This window comes from Anarhichas minor, unplaced genomic scaffold (genome assembly GCF_050575085.1).
Source record: "Anarhichas minor isolate MPS153535 unplaced genomic scaffold, ASM5057508v1 ptg000012l, whole genome shotgun sequence".
NCBI classification, from domain to species: Eukaryota; Metazoa; Chordata; class Actinopteri; order Perciformes; family Anarhichadidae; genus Anarhichas; species Anarhichas minor.
Genome location: NW_027466458.1, coordinates 5,700,551 through 5,722,883, shown reverse-complemented (window position 1 = coordinate 5,722,883; position 22,333 = coordinate 5,700,551). Strand labels below are relative to the sequence as shown.

The window sequence follows — 22,333 nt, the reverse complement described above, 5'->3', positions numbered from 1 at the left end:
AAAGTGTTAGTGGTCAGAAAACATTTCTGCCCTAAACACATTTATTTCTAAAGAAACAAGTTATTTTGAGATTAATATAACTTCATCCTGCACCTGAATTTCTACAGATTGAAAGAGTGGGCGAATTTGAAGCGTTTAATAATTTCAGATCAAAGTGCATGATCACAGTTATGGGAGTGTTTAGTTTAATGTAGGAGTGGTGACTTTTCAGATGAATGTTACTAAAGCATGAATGATCAAGTCGGCTCTGCTCGAGTCTCAAGTGAAAGCCTATTACTGCATTTAGAAAACCCAGTGAAGTTGGAACAAATCATTTCTGGTACCAATGAAATGATGAAACATCTTGAGCCTTTGAATGGAATTGTATTTGAGTAGAGAACAGTCACTTATAATGTGAAACCGAATTATTTATACATTTTCAAGTTATCAGGCTATATTATTATATTGTTGGACGTTCCACGTGATTCCGTAGGTCCACATTGATCCATAACATCAATCGATAGCGATGCGTTGCAGTCGTGTTAACCGTCACGTGACCCGGAAGCTCAAAATGAAGCGGTTGAGCGTGAGCGCTTTTGAAATGTAAACAAACCCCGCTATTTTTTTTTGCTTGTTTTATCAGGCTAACAGTTGATATATAATGCCTGCTTGTATTTTTAATTAAACGAGAGTCGCTCGCCATCGCGGCGGACTCGTGAATGAGCAGCGATGAGGCGGAAAGCCGAAGAGCGAACTCATCAAACCGGTGAGGATGAATGCTAGCACGACCAGCTAGCTAACGTTAGCTCGCTGCATTATGCAACTGATATTCCCTTTTCAAACATACGCTTTCAAACATTATTTGTATGGAAATTGTCCCAAATTGAACTTGTTTGCATTGAATGATCCCATAGATGTTGTCTTGCGCAGTAAACGAGCAGTACTGGCTGATTAATATCGCTAACATGCGCACATTTACACTGCTGCTCCTGTCAAAGGGAACCGTTGTTGGTCCCTGAGCCCAACTTTGTACATCAGTGGCTCCAACTTCAACCCGCTCTCTTTGCAGGCTTATCGGTGTAGCTGCGGACTTGCTGGCACGGCCCTTTAATGCGAGACAAAGCGCTCCATCATGGATGACTCGGACCAGGACTTTGTGGATCTCTGCTCAAAGCTGCTAAAACGAGTCCGCAAGAAACCAGGTGGGTCTAGACCGCCAAGGAAAGCAGAGCATCAGCCCTCCAGTCAGGTGAGCGATGCAGACAAGAGGAGGAGAGAAGCTGACTCTGGGTCTCAGCCCGTTTGTACTGGTGCAGAAGCAGAAGAGCATCTGGTATGTGGGGGGACTGCTCACGATGCAGGAGATGCAGAGCCGTCAGTCGGGCCTTCAGCAGCAGCAGGACCGAGAGGTTTGGAGGCGAAAGACAAAGTCCTCCGCAGAATGCAGCAGTTCAAGAGAGCCAGTCCGCAGAAGATGGTGCACAAAGACAAGAGTCAGCCAGCAAACCCAACTCCTGCTCCACCTCCACCTCTGACACAAAGACGAGGTAAATTACACGATAGTCTTGTCGGCACAGGTTGTTAGTATGCAGCATTGTTGCCAATATCATCATCATCATCATCCATGATTGAGATAATACAACCGGCTTTGGCACACCTCGTTGTCGGTCATATTTATTTGTTCTTGTCCCATATGTAGGACATGAAACTACTCGCAGTTGACATGGCAAGTTTGTGGGAATTCATGTTTGTATTCTCCTTGATGTCGAGCAGCAGAGCTGGCTGCTCTCTGCCAGCCTTGATGTCAGGCTGCATTGAAGCTCTAACAAAAGACACAATTGGGTCTATATCATGTTATTAGTCCATTAAAGTCACAATACGATATATTATACGTGTGTGTAACCGCCCCTCTGTTTCCAGATGCTCCGCACTCTTTCAGTCCAGGTCTCCGCCCGGAGCCCCAGGACAGCGACGAGGCTCTGGCCCTGCAGATGCAGCAGGAGTTGGACAGGGAGGCAGCAGAGACCCAGGTGGTGGACCTGGAGGACAGAGGCCTCTTCTTCTGTCAGATCTGCCACCGGGATCTGTCGCACATGACGCCCGAGGGGCGAACGCAGCACCTCAACAGGTTTGGACGTTTTACACTGTAGGCGTTTGATTGACGCTTGTATCCAGAGTGACATGCAGCAGTGACGTTAAGTGAGTGGTGGACACACTGAACGGGAGAGCGATCCCTCTTTGCAGGTGTTTGGATGAGAGTGAAGAGAGCGCTCCGGCCCCTCCTCCCCCGCCTTCCGGTGTCCCCGACTGTCCCATCTGTGGCAGGAAGTTCAAGTCCCAGAAGAGTCGCTCGGCCCACCTGAAACGCTGCTCCTCGGACATGGGCGTCGCTCCGGCTGTGCTGCTGCAGGCTCTGCAGAGACAGACCGAGGAGACCCAGAATGTCCCCGCCGATTCCACACTGTGAGTCAGCCTCTGTACTTCAGTCCAGACATAATACCGTAATACACCTCTGAGCTCCCTGAGATATTCCAAATGTTGCTGTTAATGCGGATCCACACATGGTCCAAGGACTTAACTTTGCATGATTTCAGTGAGACTGATTAACAGAGAGAACGTTGAACTCAATCTGTTCCCATAATAGGAATAGCTTGCCGATCACCTAACAGTATACGAGTTTAAACAAACCTCTTTCTGGCCTTTTTCTATTTTCTTTTCTCCTCTTTAGCGCACAGACCGGTGGCAATAAAAGAAAAGGCCCGTCCAAGCCGGGCTTGCCAGCGAAGAAGAAGCCCAGAAAGAAGACCGCGTCCCTGGACGAAGACGCCATGGTGGCCCTGGCTTTGTCCTCCTCCCTGCTGGAACATGAGCAGCGGGGCAAGAGGGAGTCCGAGGCAGAACTACAAACAAACACTGCTGCCTCCCACATCTCCACGACTTCAGCATACACAGGTACAAAGACGGTAACATCAATATATCATCTGCAAGAGAATGTTATAGCTCACAGTGTAGCTCAAACTCAGGTATGCCACTGCTGTTATGCTATGATTTTAAATTGTTATAAATACAACTAATTATCAATTTAATTATAAAAAGGCAGAAGGTGTGGTTTGTTTTGAATGGACTGTGTTCCCCCCCTTTCTCCTCTGCTGTTCTTGGTGCAGGTAAAGGGCGTGGAAAGAGGAAGAAGGGCGCCGTCCCGCGTCCTCCTCCGCTCCTCCTCGTTCAGGATGCGGAGGCGGCTCTGACGAGGCTGCAGGAGCGCGTCTCTGCGCTCCTCCTTCGCAGCCGGGCCCCCTCCCCCCCCACCCCGACCCGCTGCCCCAGCAGTCTGCCCGGCCGGAGCGGTGCCGGCGTCCTCTGGCAGAAGAGCACACTGCCGCCGGACGGAGCCTCCACCCGTCCGTCTGATTTCTACACTCCAGAGCTCAGGGAGTTCATCACCCCGTGGGAATCGGCCGCGGTGAGAGAGACCTGTTTGCATGCTTTCTTTTGAACTGAATGGGGGAATTAAAAATCGGTATGACGGTTGAGCTTGTGTTTTTTTTTCTTCTAGACTGACGCAGCCACCTCCAGCACCACCAACAAGCCTCAGTCTTCTGTCCAACCAGTGAGTGAAGGAACTCCCGGCACAGGGACCGTGGCCTCCATCCTGCCATCCGCCTCCCAGGTGTCCTCCTCTCAGACGACTCCCTCCACCGGCCGGACGCTCCTCATGGACCTGATGGAGCTGGCTGAAGATGGCGTGACCCTCACCCAGTGTGGTCACACTGCTTCAGGCCCTGACAAAGGTAACTAGTGAACTTATCGGTGTTCAATTTAAAAAGGGGTGAATATCTAAAAACCTACTTTTCTTTTCACTTTCTATTACCAGAAGCATTTCTGAGCTGTACTTGTCACAAGAGGATTGCTTGCCTGTGGGGGACTGTTCTGTTCTGGTTATTCTGTGTAGTTTATTACGAAAATATGTCAAAACTGAAAACCACAAACCTTGATTATACCTTTTAAAATGAATGTATTTGTTAAACTTTGACTTTTAGATACTCGTTTACTGCTACACTGTTGCGACACACGGGAGCAACTCGCCAGCCCAAATTGTTAAGTCGTGACTTAATTGGTCGTCAGTTCGGCTCCTGATTGTCTTCGTTCCCACAGACGGGAGTGCCGGTCGGATCCCAAACATTCGTCTGAGCGGCTTCGTCCCGGAGGAGTCCGAGGAGCAGGCGGACCTCTGTGTGAGCGGCTTCCTACCAGAACCAACACACACGCATACAGAGGACGCTCGCTGCCGAGCCAGGAGGACGGCGGCTCAGCCGGGGGCAGACGAAGAGCGAGGCAGCCGCCAATCAGTGAGACCTCCCACAATCGCACGCATTCCCACATGTTCAGCCGTGATCCTGAGTTCTAGTCTTCTTCATCGTCTGACATAATCTCATCAGTTTATTTCTGTAGAATCTCCCTTATCTTTTTGAGATGCAGGTCTCTTCATTACAGTCCTTAAAGACAAAGAGATTTTCCAGACATGCGGTGCAGATATGTAACAATGATAATGTCATAATTCTGCAGTGTTTCCTGCTGGTGTTTCCTCTCCAGGTGGCGCTATCCAGCCTGGCATCAGACCTGAGCGGCATGGTGAACAACCCTCAGCTCAGTGACCTGCAGCTGCAGGTGGACAGTGGAGAGGTCTACTTCGCTCATTCCTTCATGCTGTATGCTCGATGCCCCCTGCTGGCAGAAATGGTAAAATATATCACCGTTGTCTGTTGCCAAACACACCCTTAGATGCAGAGCCAGGGCTGCCTAATTATGTAGAAATCTGTTTTCATAGTTGGCTTGTAAATAAAACGTATATTATAACTGGAAAAGGGAATAATATGACGATAGTCGACACTTACCAGCCAGTAGTTTCAGCTTCTCTAATTAAGCCAGTGGATTTCAGTTTAGTTTTTTTACCTTTAATATGTTGTATCCTTTCCTGTATATTGTTTTTGTTGTGTTCTAAACCTGTAAAATCAATAAAAAGAGAGAATACATAAATAATCATCTTTTCTCCTGGTTGCTCTGCTCCTCTCACAGGTACATGAAAGTGGTTTTGGGGTGCAGGAGGAAGGCCAGCCTGCAGCCCAAAGAGTGTTGATGAATGACGTCCCGGGACGGGCGGTGTTGGCTTTGCTGCAGTATCTCTACACGGCCCGCTGCTCCGTCCCGGCATCGCTCCGGGCTCATGTGCTGGAGCTGGCATCTAGGTTAGTAGGCAGTACAATAATACACACTTTTCTCTTACAAGTTAAAAAAGATAAGTTGGTGCCATTCAGGTTTTTGTTCTGATTTGTAGTATTGTATGTTGAGCAGCATAATGTATCCTGTGTCTCACTCTAACTCTCAAAATCACATTTAAGAAAGTCCGCTCAAGTATTGCGTAGTAGTTCATAATGGCTCAGGTTCAGGAGATGAAAACTGTTCAAACATTCCTAAAAATGACATTGTTGGTCAGTTGGAAAGATTGAATTCAGTGTTGTGACGACTCTTTCTGTGTTCGTTAAGGTTTGACTTGCAGGAGCTACAATTGCTTTGCGAGCTTCACCATCAGGACCCAGCGACTCGGGGGGATGAGGAAGACGACAGGAACCAGGAGGAGAATGTCAACAACCGAACACACCAGGCCCTCACGGAGCTGCTCCGCTCCATGTGGGACGAAGAGGATGAAGACGGCGAGGGCACAGATACAGGTGGATGGAGGGATGAAGAGAGAGAACTGGAAGACGATCAACAAGCCGTGGTTCTCCTCGCGGACCGAGAGATCCGCGAGGAGAACGTGAACGAGGAGGAGCTCGAGGAGATCTATGAGTTTGCCGCCACGCAGAGAAAGAGGGAGGAGGAGAAAGACAGCACGGAGGAGGAGAAGGTAGACGAGGAAGAAGACGGAGAAGAAGTGTTCACAGAACTGACAGAACCCCAAAAAAGTCCATCAGGCCTCAGCGTAAACAAGCTGCAGCCAAACTCTCAACCTGAGCCGGACCCCGGCCTGGATCGCAGCTACCGCCGCCTCTTCTCAGACTGCTGGGGGGTCTACGAGGAAGAAGATCCTTCCTCCTTACCCTCCACTTCTGCCCCGGGTAAGACCCACACCCCCCCTCACTGCCAGCAACGCCAGTCCCCTCATCAACCCTCATCTGAACCCGCTTTGCTTCAGTCCTCAGCAAGCGTGGTTGACGACCTTTCCCTCAGCCCTCCGCCAAATGCATCCAACCTGCCTGTCCCGGGTCAGTCTCCCGGTCAAGATGATCTTGCTTTGACGCGAGAACGTCCTGGTCCTCGTAGTATTTGTGAGAAGAAGGAACCTGAGCTCATTGTTTTGTCGGACTCAAGCGAGGAGATGGAGGTAGTTGTTGGTCCCCGCGGTCCTTCGCCACTTTCCCCTCGAGCCGTCCAGAACCTGCAGGGCTACACCCAGATCAAACCTCAGCCGGTCCCGAAACCCAATGAACCCACCCTGCCAAATACACAGTCCAGTAGTTTAGAGTTAAGTCCCGATGATCCATCTGCGGCGCCAGTTCAAAGTGATCTAGGTCCCTGGTGTGACCAGAATCCGGAAGACTGTTCTCCTGAAGTGTCCTGGCTGATCCCGTCCACGCCGGTCCAGCCCGGCAGAAGCACCGCGACCAGCTCCACTCAGACCAAGAGCAGCGTGTTCAGGACGCAGCTGTTCCCTAGAGGGGACACTTCCTCGCCCTCTGTTTTCTCTTCTCCTGCTTTACCAAGCGCAACCTCCAACAGTCCAGTCAGAGTCTCTGCGTTCTATGTTCCCAAGTTAAAGCCGGACGAGACTTGCAGCTCCAGCTCAGACCTCGACCTTCGTTCTAAAAGACCCAGTAGTTGTGGTGCGAGTAGAGATCGAGGAGCGGGTGCGCTTCCCCCGTGCCGACCTAAGCTCTCGTGCTCGACTTCCTCAAAGCAGGACACGCCTCTCCACGTCCAGCCCCGGCCTTACAGCAGCACTCCTCTGCACACGGAGCTCCACAAGGTCCCCGTTGTCCTTGCCACTTCCTCGCTCCACGGCAACCTCGACGAGAGTTGGACGAGTCACGGAAGGGACAAGGCGCCGTCTGAAAGCCCGAGGGAGACGGAGTTGGGGAGCTTTCACCTGTCCCCCCTGTCTGACCCCACACCTCCGCCCTCGTCTTCCTCTTACAGAGGTCTTCAAGGTTCACAGAGGCTCGGTGAAGCCTCTCGTCAAAGTCGTCGCTCTGTTGAGTCCAGCAGTCACAACAGCGCAGGGTCTGAGCTCAAGGGGAGAGGATTAGGAAAGGACGAGGGAGAAGGAGAGATGGGGTGTGAAAATAAAAGCACGGGTGATGAAGCAGAAGATGGAGAGGCAGAAGTTGCTGAATCCAGTTTCCAGCAGAGCTTCATGGACGAGCCCCCCATCGCTTTCAATGACTCGTGGGGTTTCGACGCTGTGGATTTCGAGGCGAACCCGGGCTGCTTCAGTCTGAGGCTGGAGGACAGCAGAGCGTCCAGCCAGCAAGGCGAGCGCAGCCTGGGACGACGAGAGGCAGACCGCCGCCCTTCACCACGCAGTCGCCCTGGCTCTGTGGCGGCCTGCTCTCCACCCAAAGCCCACAGCTCACGACCATCCACCAGTGTACGAGCTCATATGGGCGTTTCCTTTACTCCTTCGCCACCTGACCCCACCAAGCAGACCACTCCAGAGATCATCAACGGCCTCCTGGACTCCAAAATATGGGACAGCTGGGAGGAAGACGAGGAGGTGGAGGCTCTTCCTCCCGCTCTGCTCAAAACACCGGGTAAGTCGTCTCCCTCTCACTGCAATGCACATCTGAAGTTTTACAAAACCTCCGTCCTACCAAGAGTTATATTATTCTTCAGATCTTCTCTCCAGGGCAAATATTGGGAACATTGTATAGACTAAAACTGGTGTTTTGAGGAAGCAGTGCTGCTCCGTGTTGTTCACGCACAATCAATTAGCTGCAGTATGTTTGCAGTTTGTCATCTCACCTTTTGAAACGCAATTAATCCTAACGAGAGTAGGTTAAAGCGAGATGAGGGAAAAACACAAATAATGCCTTGAACATCACCAAAAAGATGTGTGTGTGTGACGCGGGGTAGTTCATTTATTCTTAAACAAAGTCTTCCTGTTTGTGTCTCATCAGCATCATCACAGATTAAACGGCGTCACACCTTGGTGCCCATCACCCCGTTGCCCCACTACTCTGACATGGACACACCGGAGCTCAAGAACAAGCTCAACAGGTCAGTCGGCCATGTTTTTCTCTTTTCTTTTCTTATCAGTCTATCCGATTACCTCTCACGGTGTCCCTGTCAACTTAGTCCCCCCCCCCCCGTCCTTCTGTCCTCTTACTTTCTCCTCCTGTGCAGGTTTGGCGTTCGGCCTTTACCGAAGCGCCAGATGATCCTCAAACTGAAGCAGATCCACCAGTACACCCACCAGCTGGTCAGCTCTGAGGAAGAGGAAGAGGCCCCCTCGGCGAGCCGCGCAGTTCAGACGAAGCACCCGACCACCACTTCAGAAGTTCCTGGCAACAGACCGGTGTCCTGCACCCAGAGGGTGAAGTTTAAAGAGCCCAGAGCGCCCGCCGCCATCTCCCCTCCAAAAGCCGACAGAGAGGAGGAGGAGCAGCTGTCTGCCTCACAGGGCTCCAGCACCTCTTCATCTGCTGCCAGTGAACAATCTGAAAGGTTTTGTGTCTGTTCAAGTGTTCCATCATCTCAGGTGTTCAGTAACAGATAACTCGAGGCTCAATTTATATTTTCAACACTTTTCTCACAGTTTGAGCTCCAGTTTGAAGCATTCATTGATGTTGGTGAAATATTTTGTATTTGGAATAAAGTAAAATTTTCTCTCTTGTTTCTAGTATGCACAAGGCTTTTTTGAAGGGCACATTTATAAGATTAAATAAGAGAAAGGCAGAACTTCTCCCGTCTTATTCTTTCATCAGGTTCATAAGATGGTGTGTCACAAAATTATGGTAAATAAAAAAAAACGTCCTTAACGACAGTATGGGCATGTAATCTCTTCTCTCTCTGCAGGTCCAACCCAGAGCTGCGCCTCTCCTCCGACTCAGACAGTGACGGCGGCGTCTCTGCCTCCCAGTCGGCAAACCGCCTCCAAGATGGCCTCCGGGCGGTGCGCTCCTTCATCCTGTCCGACTCCGAGCTGTACGGTCAGATCCTCCAGTACCGGCCTCTCGTGTTGTCCCAGCTCCAGGAGCGACTCAAAGCAACAGGGATCCGTCTGGGTGCCGCCAAGCTAGTGGACTACCTGGACTCCCAGTGCATCACCTTCACCACGGCCAAGCCGGGCCACTCCGCAGCCGGCCGCAGGCGGGGCAAGAGGACAGGCAGGGGGGCGAAGGCAGCGGGCAGGAGAAGAGCCGTCACTTAAAACTTTAGAACTGCACGAAGCAGAAACTGTGAGAGGTGGCAGGTTTGAACATTTGGAAATAGTGTTCTTGGACAGATGGGACCAGGCTGATTCCTCAAGAGTTCACTTCAGGTTTTACTACGTTAAAATATGTTTCTTCAGGACAGGTTTTGCAATGAATGTTGCATTATGAACCCACTGTGGAGATTTTAAAATGGTAAGAACGGTCACTTGTATTTATATATGAGATGGTACAAATAAACAATCCAGCCGGGTACCGTCATCCAAATAATAAATGTTTCAATCAAGTCAGGTTTCATGGAAAAATGACTTTCAGTAAGATATGGCCTAATCGGAGACAAATTCCATCACACGACACGTTTTTCAAAAACATTTTACTTCTTTTGATCTTCAGTAGATTTCTATCCAAAGATCAGCTGAGACGTACATACAGGCGAGGGTTCTCACAGCTTCTGTCTGACACATCTTCCATGTAGATAGACGGGTCCTTCACAGCAGCACAACTTCAAGTCAGAGTTCAGTCAGGGGGGGGGTTGTTTTTTGTTGTGCACTCAACAGCAGCGTGGAGCACAGGGCATCAAATCAGAATCCTAATTATGAACGACCCTTTTGCGTCACCGATCCTGGAGACGTACTCGCCTCCCTCTTCACCCTCGAGATGCCCTCACAGCGGAGCATCGAGTCGACGCTTCCCGCCTCAGAGCCTCACGACAGGTTGGCAATGTTGGCAAGGAAGCGCTGAGCCCACCACTCTTCCAGGTCTATGGGCACAAAGTCTGTAAAGAAACAGAACAGAAAGTACATGGATTTAAAGCAGAATTCATATTCTATGATTGGTGTCCATGTGGCAAAATGAATCAAAGTAAAATTTAAAGAAACAGTATAGAATACACAGTTCTACGTAATAGGAGACTACATGTAGTCTATATTTTTAGATCCCATAATAGATCAATTGAATTAAAGAAATGAAACTCGTTATGTCATTAAAACTGTAAAGGCAGTGAGCCACAGAAGGAACGTGTGTGCGTGCGTGTGTGTGTGGCAAGACACGACACGCTACAATCGGAGCTGGTTTATCTGGAACAGACAGGTTCTCATAGACAAACAAGGAGTTAAAAATGAAAGCAGACTATTACACTAGATAACCTCTGACTAAGAATAACACGGAGCCAAAAGCACGCACCTTCCCCCTGGTGTTAAAATCAGGAATAATAAAAACACGGCAGGATTATTGGTTCAAAGTTTAGGAGGTTACAAAGCAGAAAGAACGTTCTCCGCTGAAGCCATAAAACTTGGTAGTGAGATTGGATTTAATGAGGGGGGGGGGGGGAGAGGAGGAGTTTCATTGTCTCGTATTCTTTGAAGGCTTTTAGCAGGCGAGTGAGTGGGAATAGTACGCCGATTAAAATGGTGGAGATGCAGGTACTTACTCTTCATCGCAGCACTGGGAGTCTTCTCGGTGTACTGAACGGGCCCCTGGCTGTCAGCTGACTCCCCATCTCCCAGCCTCTGCTCCACCTCCTGCCATGCTGCGAGCAAACAAACACATAATATGCGCTGAATTAACTTAAACGCATACTTGTCAAACTCGGCGTCCCGCGCCATTAAGCTGTTTCCCAAGCTACTGTAGCTGTCGGATTTGTCGACGCATGCTTTGCAGTGGGCGGACTTTTGGGGTGAAGTTACACGTCAACGTTTCTTTCTTTTCCGTCTACATTTCTGAACTTAGCCCTGAAATGCAAAAAATGTTCCATCAGAAATAAAGTAGCCACTGCATCAAAGCAGCAGCTGACTTTGAGACTGCATCTGTATCGCACTGTCCACTTGAAGGTAACATAAATAGTTACACGAAGACTAAACTGGTCCATGTTTTGTGTTTTATTTGCTAAAGGTGAAGGTTTTCCAGCGTCACACTCGAAAAGCCTCGAGGGCTAGAATGAATAATATGACAGCACCCGCGTTTTAAAAGAAAAACACGCTTCTAAATTTCTTAGAGAAAGATCCCGAATCTCAATATCTCCATCATCTTTTATTATATGTAGAGAAACAATGTGTCTCTGTCCTGGTGCATAATATGTACGAGCATCCTGACGCTAGAGGCTACAAATGACAACGTAAGCTCTTTAAGCATTAATATGGGTAAATATACAAACCATGACCCTATAGTGTCTCAGTTGATATTAGTGGAGTATTAAACGACTATTATAGAAGATGCAAAGCCCTCGTATAATAACATAACGATAAAATCACAACTGATTATGACTGACTCAGTAAAACATGAGTAAATAGAAATAAGGGCTGATATTCCGGCTGATGCACACGCCGACATGTCAATAACGGGAGGACTTATGTCGTATGTGAGCATGGGGGAGGGTAAAAGGCTTTCTAAACATGTTAGGAGGCATTTGTTGCATTCTTATCACAGTGACACGTTCGGCTAAAGTGAGACTCGTCAGGTTTTCTATCTCGGAACAACTCGATAGACTGTGCCGGAGGTTTTCCTCGGTGACAAAGTCACACAAGGACACCACAGAGCGGCCTGTACTGGCTGCACTCCAGGAGTAACACAGATAACTGATTCATGCTGATTCAGCTCAGCAAGTCATTCATTTACACCTGCTGCTCAGTCAGGAAGTTGAGGTAAAGGAAGAAAGAAAATGAGAGAGAGAAAGCAGGAGATTATCTGCCCACCCCGATGTCCCAGTCCGACGTTCACACACACACATCTCACCTTCACACACAAACCTGACGTTCTCTTCATGTGCAGGCGTGAATCCCTCCGCTGGGCTGGCGGGCTTCTGTGTGGCTGCACCGTGGTAGCGCTTCCCGTTCAGACGGTTGAACACAATCTTTGGGGACGGAGAGCTACGGAGATAAATGAAGACTGCTTGGTGATTGGATCAGCAGGCATCACAACAAAACACAAGAGTTCCATCTCACAGGGATGGAGGAAAACAAAATGATGCTGGTTGCTTCCGATTGGTCAGAGGAATTGAGCATGAAGGGTCGTTCTTCACCTTGGGACAGAATGATTTGACAAAACAGAAGAAGAACTTCAAGTTCTATCAGGGACCCTAAAATCCTACATTTTAGTGTTTGCGAGTTGTAAAACGTTGACGGGTCAAATTCACCTGAAGTACTGTACTGGACATACACTCAGTTACCAGTTTATTAGGGACACCTAATAAAAACTAAGGCGTCCCAATACAGCTCTGAAAAACATCCTACTTTAAAGTTATCATGTTCTTAATGACATTGATTCAACTTTAGGATGTAGGTTGTGGTGCTTATAATAATAATATGATAATCGTATTGCATAGCATTGCATTGAACACACGGTCACAGCCGGGGCTTGGAAAAAAACTGCAGGAAAAGTCTGCGTCCGATAATGGGTGCAGGGACGTTACTACAGTCCCCGATGTGTTACATGATCGCGCTGACGGAGCACGTGCTTTTGGGCCCCAAGTGGCTCAAACAGCCGGCGTAAAGGATCTTGCAAAAATACAAAAAATGAAATAAAAACACACACACCATGACAGGACGTGGAGCCGCTAACGGTACTTACTTCGATGAGAGCCAAGACGTCGGCTTGAGCTTCAAGTCGCCGAACTTGCTCTCGATCTGCTGCGTGGGACCTTTAGGAGACACAGTTCAAGAGTGTGTTGCTTTTACGCTGTGCACGGGTTACGTGGAAACGCGCTGCATGAAAACATTGGACCGTTTCAACCGGTGCAATGCCCCGAAACGTCCCCCTTTAATGAGAAAATCAATGATTGCATCATGCTGTTAGATAAGGGATACACATTCACCAACCTGTCCTCCGTTGTGTGACGAGTTTGCTGGGACCTCTGGTGATCGTGTACATCATGTGAACGCCAAGATATTCTGTCGTGTCTGCGAGTAAAGACCGCTCTCTCTCATGAACCATCGGGTAAGCACATCGATCCCCTCGCAGTCCTCTGCCGGCTCCCCCTGACGCAACAACGACGGTGAAGACAGATTCGCAGCTTGATTTCTTATTTATTTTTTTTCTTCCCCGGGTCAGCTGCTCCACGGTCGGCCTGAAGCCTGCAAGAGACTCGCTTTGACTTGTCGCCCCGCTGTGTGATCGATACTGCTGCACCTCCGAGTAAGCAGCAGGTGTTCCGCTGTAGTGGACCGACGTCCGCTGCTACTACGAGAGGTTGCGTGTAGGTCATCCAAGGAGAAAGCTGCTCCAGAAGCCGGGGGGAGGGGGTGGTGGTGGGGGGATCCGTCACTCGGAGGTGGGACCTTGTGGTTCCTGACGTCCGGGGACAGTGACACTCCGGGCCGGACACTCTACCTTCTACGCCCCGCTGATGCCACGGGACTGACCGCGACCCCTCCGCTCTCTGACGGAACACAAGGACAACGCACACTTTGATATTTCCATCAGGACGGAAAGCTGCGATGCTCGGCCAGCGTGTCAAGCCGGCCACAATGAAGAACGTGACTTCCGGACTGAATTTTCAAAATAAAACACTGATATTCATCATATTCGTGACGCCAGTTTGACTAGAGGTGTTCGGCTACAGATGCTCCATCAGATCACTGAGCACCACTTAAAACATAACTAGTTCATTTAATACATCCAGTCTTTAGAGGACTTATATTCAGTTTTGATAGACAGTATGCTAATAATATGGCTGTGATATGACACATCAATAACATGTGTGATTAATTAATGTGCTATTTGACATCCTGTAAATGCATCAGTGCCCATGAGCTGGGACAGATGACTTTCAGTGCTAAATGTTATTGCTTGCTGTTCACTATGGAAATGGCGTTTTATTTATCTGGTAGACCGTAGTTACAAAAAAACACGAGGTCAACTTGAGTAAACAGGACATGGTTTGTGAATTTAATTTGTTACAAATTCAAATGATTTTAGCCTCACTACAAAATTCCATTCATCTTTACGATATTAAGGTTTGTTCCAAAACCTGGACAAACACAACCAACGCTCTCTGTCTGGTTAGATACCTCAGATAGAGTATATTCTCATCGTGATTTTGTTTTGTGGTAAACATGCAGTGTGACCATTGTCTATAGTAAAACTGCATCAAATATACTTTTTTATAAAAAAGGTGCAGTTTTTATGTAACCATGTAAAAACGACAGCAGTTCACGAGGATGTTAAAGTGACAAGCTCCTAATGTCTGTGGGTTTTATTCTGAAGTTAGAATCTCTTAATTTCCGCTCTCATCGTTGTTCGTTTAGTCGGACTGCTTTACGGAGCGGAGCAACCCCCCCCCCCCCCCCCCCTCAGTGACGTCACTGCGCGACCCTCGAGCTGGAGGATTACCTTTCACCTATAGACGAACTGAAATATATATTTAATAATAACTAAGAGAGCCTGACGAAAATGTACCATTAAACTCATATTTCTAAGGACTGATATGCATGGTGATATTTTACATATATATCTAAGGCCTAAAAGTCACCACAGGTATCCTTTGTCGTTCAGGTGAAGAGCCTCTGAGTGACTCTACACCAGAGCGAGCTGACAGTCTGTGTTTAGTGACTGAAGATCAGCCGAGACAAGACGCGGCTCAGACAGGCTTATCCAGGGTGATATCCAACACTTGCATCTCCCACTCACCCCCCCATTCATCTCTACTATCTGGGTCAATCACCGGAGACTCCAGGCCAAGAGGCTAATCATCAACAGTCCACACTACGCAGGCTGAGCACTAACAAACTATACGGTCACTTTGTATCGTAGCAGTTAATATATCTAGCAGCCGTTACACTCCTCCTGCTCTCTTCTAGAGCATTTATGAAGATTTTTAAAGCAGTTATGGCTGGAAACATTGGCGTCACATGTATGCTTTTAGAGTATACCGCTACCTCTTGGTTTTAGTGTTGAGTAAATTCAGTCCTGCTAAGGGCCTTGCCAATCTGGACCCAGTTGGTGTCCCCAGCATTTATAAAATACTTCCACTCTACCGCCCACTCTGCCTCACCACAAAAACATATTCCATCATATGAAACCATTAAATCGTCAAGTCCGTTTAGATTGAATTCAGAATATATCAAATGGAAATGCAGATGAGGTTGACAGCTGGGTCAAAGACCGAAGTAGTCGAGCTTTTTTTATCCATTTATTTCAGAGCACCGTTGAGTCTGGACACCGATATAATGGCAAAATGACCTCGTCAAACACAGTTAATAATGGCTGCATTCCATTCAGGTTTTCAAATTCTAGGCCCCTGAAATTGCAGAAGACGGCTCACCGGCACAACTTACCTACACAAGTAGACGTTGTTGGTGTTAGCTACACCTGTGCTATATTTCTGCATACATCACTGTGCTTCTAAATAGTGCTCGAGACCAATTCTACTTCCTCATTACGTAGCTCAACAGGAGAACAGAAGCTTTGACAGAAGAAACCTGAAATGGTCCTGGACTCACTGGTGTCTGCTCTACAGATACAGCGGAGTGCAGAGAAGTCCGGGTCTGCTACAATGAAACCAAGTGATGTTCCTCTGACGAAGATCACATCATTTCTTAGGAACAATGTTCATTTCAAAATGTATAATGACAACACTGTGTTGTATGGTGCATGTACAATATGAAGCTGCTGAGGACTGTTCTTCGTGTGTCCGTTGAGAACAAGAACAAATTAGCGTCACATAGAAAAGTGATGTACAGTCAAAAACTCATTATCTTATGCCAATCTCATTCTATTCTGCATTTCAGTTCCGTATAGGCATTTGTCGAAAGACATGAAATCATTATTTATATTACTCTTAAATATTAGTCTAGGTAGTTTCCACCAGATGAACGGCCGTTATTGAGTAAAAGGCACAGACGCAGTGTATGACACTATTCTTCAGGTCTCGACAGACAGACACAAATGCAAAGTCCTGAGTTGGTGAATACAGAATGTTTGATTAAGGTTCATTATAGATACTTATTGCATTACATGTAGTGCCTCTTGTTATCGAGTATGGCCCTCAGTCTGGTCAGTTCGACTGCCTCAAACAAACACACACACACACACACACACACACAGACAGTGTGCATGGGAGTGAGTGTGGCACATGTTCCCTTACCTGATGCCACATTATGGGTGACAAGTAGATAGTGAAATGTCCTTTCATATGTACTTGATCTTTTCAATGAATATGTGGTTGTCACATCAAGCTCTGGGTTCATGCTGGTTTTCAATAATGGGGTTCACAGTCTTCCACCAGGCTGTCTGTGATGTAGTTGACTTGCAGCACCTCCTGGTAGTAATCTTTCTCCACTTTTGTGTTGACTGTCCAGGCTACCACCTCCACCCCCCTCTGGGCCCAGTACAGAGCATAGTCCCTGCAGACAGACACACAGACACACAGTTACTCTCATTCTAGTAAGTCTCAGTCTTCTAGTCACGATGACAGAATGTGACGTTAATATGACGGTTGGTCTCGGCTGCGGAAACTTACGGCGAGACAAAGTTTTTCTGTATCAGGAAGGCTGAGATGCCACAGAGCTTCCACAGCACGTGATGGTGCGCCCAGTCCAACACCACGTCCATGAGCGTCAGACAACGGTGCTTCCATGGGGACGAGAAACGAGGGGCACCGTCTCCGAACCGACTCAGGCTCCACGGCCGGTGGGTCAGTGCTGTGACCACTTCTGGGTCGCTCTGCCTCATCTGGGCCGGAAGTGGAACAGAGCAAGAGATAAGAAGACGGTGAATGTTGGCAATATGATAAACACAACAGCAGTGCAATACATGACAGGGATATGCAAATAGTTGACTGTGTCTCATCAGTACCAGTGTGTTAACCGTGTAAATAAATGAGTATCGTTACATTCATTTAGCATGCCGGTCTGTTATATTTCTATGGGCCAGGTAATCCCAGCTCGTATAGCTAGCGTTGGTGGTGTGCCAGAGATGAATTATTAGCTTTAATATAGTGCTTATGTAGGCAACATGGGAGAGGTGCAACCAGAACAAACCATCTTATTTGGCGATGTTTGCAGCAGTGTGTGCAGGCTGCTCACGCAATCTTACCACGATGTTCACAGTCTCATTTATTAACTGTCCCCTTTGACAGTCAAACACGGCAAATGTGACTTTGTTGAGCTCCAGTTTACTGCTGAGCAGACACTCGCTCTCTTACCCTGTAGATGACTTTTGGCTCAAAGGAGCAGACGATGCTGGTGTTGTAGAGGACTGGATGCTTTTTATACAGTTCTTTTAGGGCTGCAGCGGCCTGGGAGGTGAAGAGAAACACACGGTTATTGTAGGACAGTCGACTGTTTAGAGTTGTGTGTGAGGCTTTAGATCAGTGTGTGTGTGTGTGTGTGTTCCTGTGCAACCACTTGGTGGTAACTAGCAGCTGTGTAGAGGAATGTGGACCTCGACAAATGCAGCTCTGCCTTCCTTAATCCCCTGAAATGTGCTGAGTAATGAAAGCACATTTATTCAATATTTGCTTTAGCTCAGTCTGTTAAGATCATTGTGTACCAGAGCTAAAAACTATCTTTGGAACACGATAATCATGGTCTCGTCATTATGCAATGCTGACTAGGCACGAATCAACTAGTACGACAGACGGACTGCAAACAATTGTTGGCTGCACCTCATCTGGATGACCTTTGACATCAAAGTAGATGGTGAGCTGCAGTTTGATGCATTCCTCCACCGCCTGCTCCAGAGTTGGGATCTTCTCTCCAGCAAACTTGTCCCTGGTGACCGAGGACACAAATGTGTCAGTGCTTTTCAAACAGATGTGCTGTTTACATGGGAAACACTACACTTAACTTTTCTGGGCCTGGATTATGATGAAATGCACCTGACAAAACAAGGATTAATAGATTGCATGCAGCTTCTTATCTAAACGACATGCTGCCTGCAAAAAACAGTGACGTTATAATCTTAAATCTAAAAGCATCAGCTGCAAAAAATGCCATGAAAAGTGAAATGTCTGCCCGTCTGTCTGCATGCTTGTTGTGTGAATCCCAAGCTATATTTTTCTGTCCGTCTTACCTGAGTCGATGTTTAGCAGCTGCGTCCAGTTTACCCAAATCGGACAGTCTCATCTGGCTGAGTGGTCCCGACCCGTTGGTGGTCCGGTCCACAGTCTCGTCATGCATCAGTATTGGGACACTGTCTGCTGAGAACTCCAGGTCCAACTCCACGCCTGTCGCCCCGTTCTTACTGGACTAGAGAAGAACACATAAATAAAAAGGGTTGGACGCCAAGTATTGTAGGAGTATTTGTTTCTCACCGTCACACACTTCACACTACTGGCATACAATGAATGGCAGTGTGGATAAACGGTATCCTGACATGATATCCTGATGCAAAGGTAAATCCTGATCCCTATACTTTCTCATTGTACAAATGTTACTCCATGCCATCTGTTCATCTATAGTCAGTCAGGGGTTAAGATATGTAATTTCAGTCTCCAGTGGTTTATGCACCTTGTCACCACTGATAACACACGGTAGGACCTGATAGGACACCCAAATCTCTTCCACCCTCCTCTCACCTCCCGGATGGCTACGATTGTGTTCTCCGGGGCGTCGTGCCCACCGCACCGGTGAGCGACCACCGACACATTGCCGGAGCCCACTGGGTGCAGCACCTGCCGGGCTCGGCTGGTTGGTACCTGGGGGAACCGGAACATGGCCAGAAAGAGGTAGAGCGAGGCGGTGAGGGCGGTTGTCCACACCGGGCTGCGGGTCCCCAGCAGGACCAGCACGAAGACGACCGAGTATAGGGTGACTTCATCTCCTAGCTGCAGCATTGTTGTCCCCTTTTGTCTTTCTGACTCGAGTGTGTCAAAAGGGACAGGAAGTGACGCGATCAAACACAGCAAACGCGCCGCCGCCCGTCAGTTTAATGTTAGCTGACGTTAGCTACCCGTCCTGCTAGCTTTACTTTCTTCAAACGCCCTATCCGAGATACGGTCATGCTCCGCCTTGCTAGCAAGTGAACACGTCGGTTACTCAGACGGATCAACAAAACACTTCACGTTAGCACCGGGAGAAACCCTGCAACTGGTCGTCAGCAACGATACGCGAGAAACAGGAACACGTTCACGTTAAAGCGGATATGACAACTGCCGCAAGTTACGTGTCTCTTCCGCAAGCTGCGTTACTATTAAAGCAGAATGTACAGTTTTGGGTTCTTAAGATCTCAATTAAATGTATTTTACTCTGAAGTGATAGTTTACAATTTACCCGTAAGAGGGCACACAAAACACAAAAACGCCTGTTGAGTACATCCGGGTCAGAGTGGTTCCGTCATGTTAGCTAACAGCTTGCATTTGGTATATCTCCAATTTCTTAAAAGAAGAATCGCGTTTCTATGTTTCTTTCTCTTCCATTAAGCCTGTCGTCGGTCATGGTGAGCCTCCTTCTCTCATAAAGTCTAATATTACTTTCATTGTTTTGCAAGAGAGCAGGAAAACATCATGAATGTTGAATTATTAGCCGCATGAGCTAACCACTGCTAATGTATGACAGCTTGGTCAGGAGTATGTATCTCTAATTTGTTTAATTACATGTTTTCCTACAACATTATTTAGCTCTGTCTGCCTCACTTCTAATAATAAAGCTAATCAAAACAAAACATATGCATATACCTTTATTGCTCATGGTAATTTGTTCATACTTTTATTCAACTGGCTGCTGTTTCTCCTTGAGGACTGAACCGGAATTGAAAAGTCGCGATACATCAACGTCACAAAAATGCAACCGCAGCACGATGATGACGCTCATTAGGGTGGCCAAAATAACAGGAACACCTGTATAATGTAATGCAATCAAATAGCCCCGTTACTAATGTTTGTATTTTGTTCTCTCAACTGTTAGCTAGTGAGTTATATTTGTGTTGATGTATTGCATTGCTTTGTATAATTATGTGCAAGGTTGCAACTTATTTTCACTATCAATTAATCTGCTGAATATGAATTGTTTGGTCTATAAAATATGCCAGATATATATTTAAAAAAAAACAATGCCAATCATTGCTTGCATTGCTTTTTTAGAAATTATATTAATCGATTTATAAAAGTTTTTAATCAATTAATGTACTACTAGTTTTGGCTCTTAAGTGTCAAATGCATCTGTTATTTTTCAACAGATGAGGTCAGTGCTGCTGCGCAGGTTTACTTCAAACATCCTGTCCTGTTCCAGAGGATCATGTCGTCTTACAGGTCGGATAACGCATGGCGTGCAGCCTCATTCACCAGGTCAGACACCCATCCAGCAGAGCTTCCGGGGACCACTTATACCTAAAATCACAGCCCTGGTCGGGTACTCTGACTCTTCTGCAAACAAGTACACTATGATTTACACCCTGCCGCACATTAAGCTCCTCAGAGCTGTGTCCAGGCTGAAACTGCTCCAAACTGCAATCACCGGGGTCATCTTGCCCCCAGTGTACATCCTCTACCTCCAGGGAGACGTCCCCCTCTCTCTTGTCAGCTACGCAACGGGTTTAGCGCTGTTTGCTGCTGTCATGCTGTACACTGCCAGTCACTTCTTCAGGAGGATTGTGGGGATGATGTACCTGGACCCGTCCCAGACCACCCTCAAAGTGTCCCACCTCACCTTCTGGGGCAGGCGCCATGATCTCTACCTGCCTGTGTCGGATGTTATGACCATCGGGGATACAGGCGACTCCGTGAACGAGACAATAGTGAAACTTAAGAGATTCAGCACTCCACAGACGCTGTATTTCTCCACTCATTTTGGACGTGTGGTGGACAAACAGGCTTTCGAGAAGGTGTTTGGAACTTAAAAATGATAGTTTGTTTAAATTGTACAGATTGGGACAATAATAGTCAACAGTGAATTATCCTAAAAATACAGTATAACTTGTTATAATGAGAAGGATCTGTTCTCGGTGAAAAATAAGATTATACAGAAGACTGTCGCCAGTGTAAACTTTGGCTGAGATATGTTAGCAGTCGTCAACCATGAATAACGAGCTAATTCATTATTTAATGAAGCTTGTGGTTGGAAAGTACAGGTACATATTTGCAGGCTTGAGTGCTAAGTGACTGCAGTAATGTGTTAAGAGTACTCGGATTACTTTGGTCTGTAACCAGGGTGTTGATGTGTAGAGAAAAAAAGTCAAATAAAGTCAAAGTCTTGGTAAAAGTGAGGTCGTCCGAATGTTTTACAAACAGAAATATTGGTGTTGCATCTTAAAACAACGACAGACAAAAGTACACAGAAATTCCTTTATTAAAAACTATTTCAAGGTAAGTAATGAAGCACATTTATTTCAAACACTGTTAGCGATTCAGGTGTGAACACTGACTGATCTACATTACATGTAGAATGGGGCATTTGGTAATAACATCGCAGACAAGATTTATACCGGATATTCACACCGGTACGTATACTTATATACATGCTTTTTGTGTCGTGTAATAGCTTTTACTAAGACGAAAATAAAAACAAACATTGGATCCATTTGGATACAAGATGAGCTCCCTGAAGATCTTTAAGTAAGTAGTGAGTCATCTTTTTAGTAGAGAATCTTTCAATTTTTGATGACCTGTATCATGCAGTCAGTTGTCGTGGCCGAGTGGTTAAGGCGATGGACTAGAAATCCATTGGGGTCTCCCCGCGCAGGTTCGAATCCTGCCGACAACGAGTTACCTTTAGAGCAATCAGAGGGTTACCTTGACTTTTAACTTATCTATCGGTGTATGAGTGTGTGATTAATTAAATGGCTTTGAGTGGTCGGAAGACTGGAAAAGCGCTATACAAGTACGGTCCATTTACCATTTACAAGTATGGTTACATGGTTGACACAGTGACACATTCATTTTTCAGTTGTAAATGCTTTTTTATTGTTGAAGTTATTATAAATAAATAGATTTTGTTGTAGATGCCCTGCAACCCTTTTTACAGATGGCAAGTGGTCAAACATTCATCTTTCTGTTG

General features: G+C 47.0%; 4 protein-coding genes, 1 long non-coding RNA gene and 1 other non-coding gene across 8 annotated transcripts; 4 read left to right on the top strand and 2 right to left on the bottom strand.

Annotated features, from left to right (window-relative positions):
* The first annotated feature begins 47 nt into the window (after window positions 1-47).
* On the top strand, window positions 48-9,694 carry slx4 (SLX4 structure-specific endonuclease subunit homolog (S. cerevisiae)). Its single transcript, XM_076090411.1, has 14 exons — window positions 48-745; window positions 1,049-1,526; window positions 1,900-2,107; window positions 2,224-2,442; window positions 2,708-2,931; window positions 3,144-3,442; window positions 3,536-3,770; window positions 4,135-4,328; window positions 4,573-4,719; window positions 5,056-5,225; window positions 5,524-7,787; window positions 8,154-8,253; window positions 8,380-8,700; window positions 9,052-9,694. The coding sequence occupies exons 2-14, from the start codon at window positions 1,112-1,114 to the stop codon at window positions 9,404-9,406; spliced, it is 5,151 nt and encodes a 1,716-aa protein (XP_075946526.1). The 5' UTR covers window positions 48-745; window positions 1,049-1,111; the 3' UTR covers window positions 9,407-9,694.
* On the bottom strand, window positions 9,164-13,353 carry mcrip2 (MAPK regulated corepressor interacting protein 2). Of its 2 annotated transcripts, XM_076090422.1 has the most exons (5): window positions 13,220-13,353; window positions 12,972-13,041; window positions 12,138-12,271; window positions 10,837-10,935; window positions 9,164-10,182 (listed from the first exon to the last, which is right to left on the bottom strand). In XM_076090422.1, exons 1-5 carry the CDS (start codon window positions 13,332-13,334, stop codon window positions 10,112-10,114), a joined length of 489 nt encoding a protein of 162 aa, XP_075946537.1. In that variant the 5' UTR covers window positions 13,335-13,353; the 3' UTR covers window positions 9,164-10,111. The 2 variants fall into 2 exon arrangements, with proteins under 2 accessions (XP_075946537.1, XP_075946536.1); XM_076090421.1 differs by lacking the exon at window positions 9,164-10,182 and having other exon boundaries at window positions 10,510-10,935.
* On the top strand, window positions 13,194-14,583 carry LOC142948406 (uncharacterized). The gene is made up of 2 exons (XR_012953507.1): window positions 13,194-13,337; window positions 13,452-14,583. It is a non-coding gene; the product is annotated as an uncharacterized LOC142948406 (long non-coding RNA).
* On the bottom strand, window positions 13,654-19,905 carry gde1 (glycerophosphodiester phosphodiesterase 1). 2 transcript variants are annotated; one of them, XR_012953506.1, is made up of 7 exons: window positions 18,919-19,905; window positions 18,414-18,589; window positions 18,007-18,112; window positions 17,545-17,637; window positions 16,861-17,072; window positions 16,486-16,744; window positions 13,654-13,779 (listed from the first exon to the last, which is right to left on the bottom strand). XR_012953506.1 is itself a non-coding variant. In XM_076090419.1 (6 exons), the coding sequence occupies exons 1-6, from the start codon at window positions 19,174-19,176 to the stop codon at window positions 16,597-16,599; spliced, it is 993 nt and encodes a 330-aa protein (XP_075946534.1). In that variant the 5' UTR covers window positions 19,177-19,905; the 3' UTR covers window positions 14,711-16,596. The 2 variants fall into 2 exon arrangements, 1 of the variants encoding a protein (XP_075946534.1); XM_076090419.1 differs by lacking the exon at window positions 13,654-13,779 and having other exon boundaries at window positions 14,711-16,744.
* On the top strand, window positions 19,002-21,528 carry tmem186 (transmembrane protein 186). Its single transcript, XM_076090420.1, has 2 exons — window positions 19,002-19,778; window positions 20,517-21,528. Exons 1-2 carry the CDS (start codon window positions 19,740-19,742, stop codon window positions 21,174-21,176), a joined length of 699 nt encoding a protein of 232 aa, XP_075946535.1. The 5' UTR covers window positions 19,002-19,739; the 3' UTR covers window positions 21,177-21,528.
* A 429-nt stretch (window positions 21,529-21,957) lies between these two features.
* Window positions 21,958-22,039, top strand: trnas-aga (transfer RNA serine (anticodon AGA)). Its single transcript has one exon. It is a non-coding gene; the product is annotated as a tRNA-Ser (tRNA).
* The last annotated feature ends 294 nt before the right edge of the window (window positions 22,040-22,333 follow it).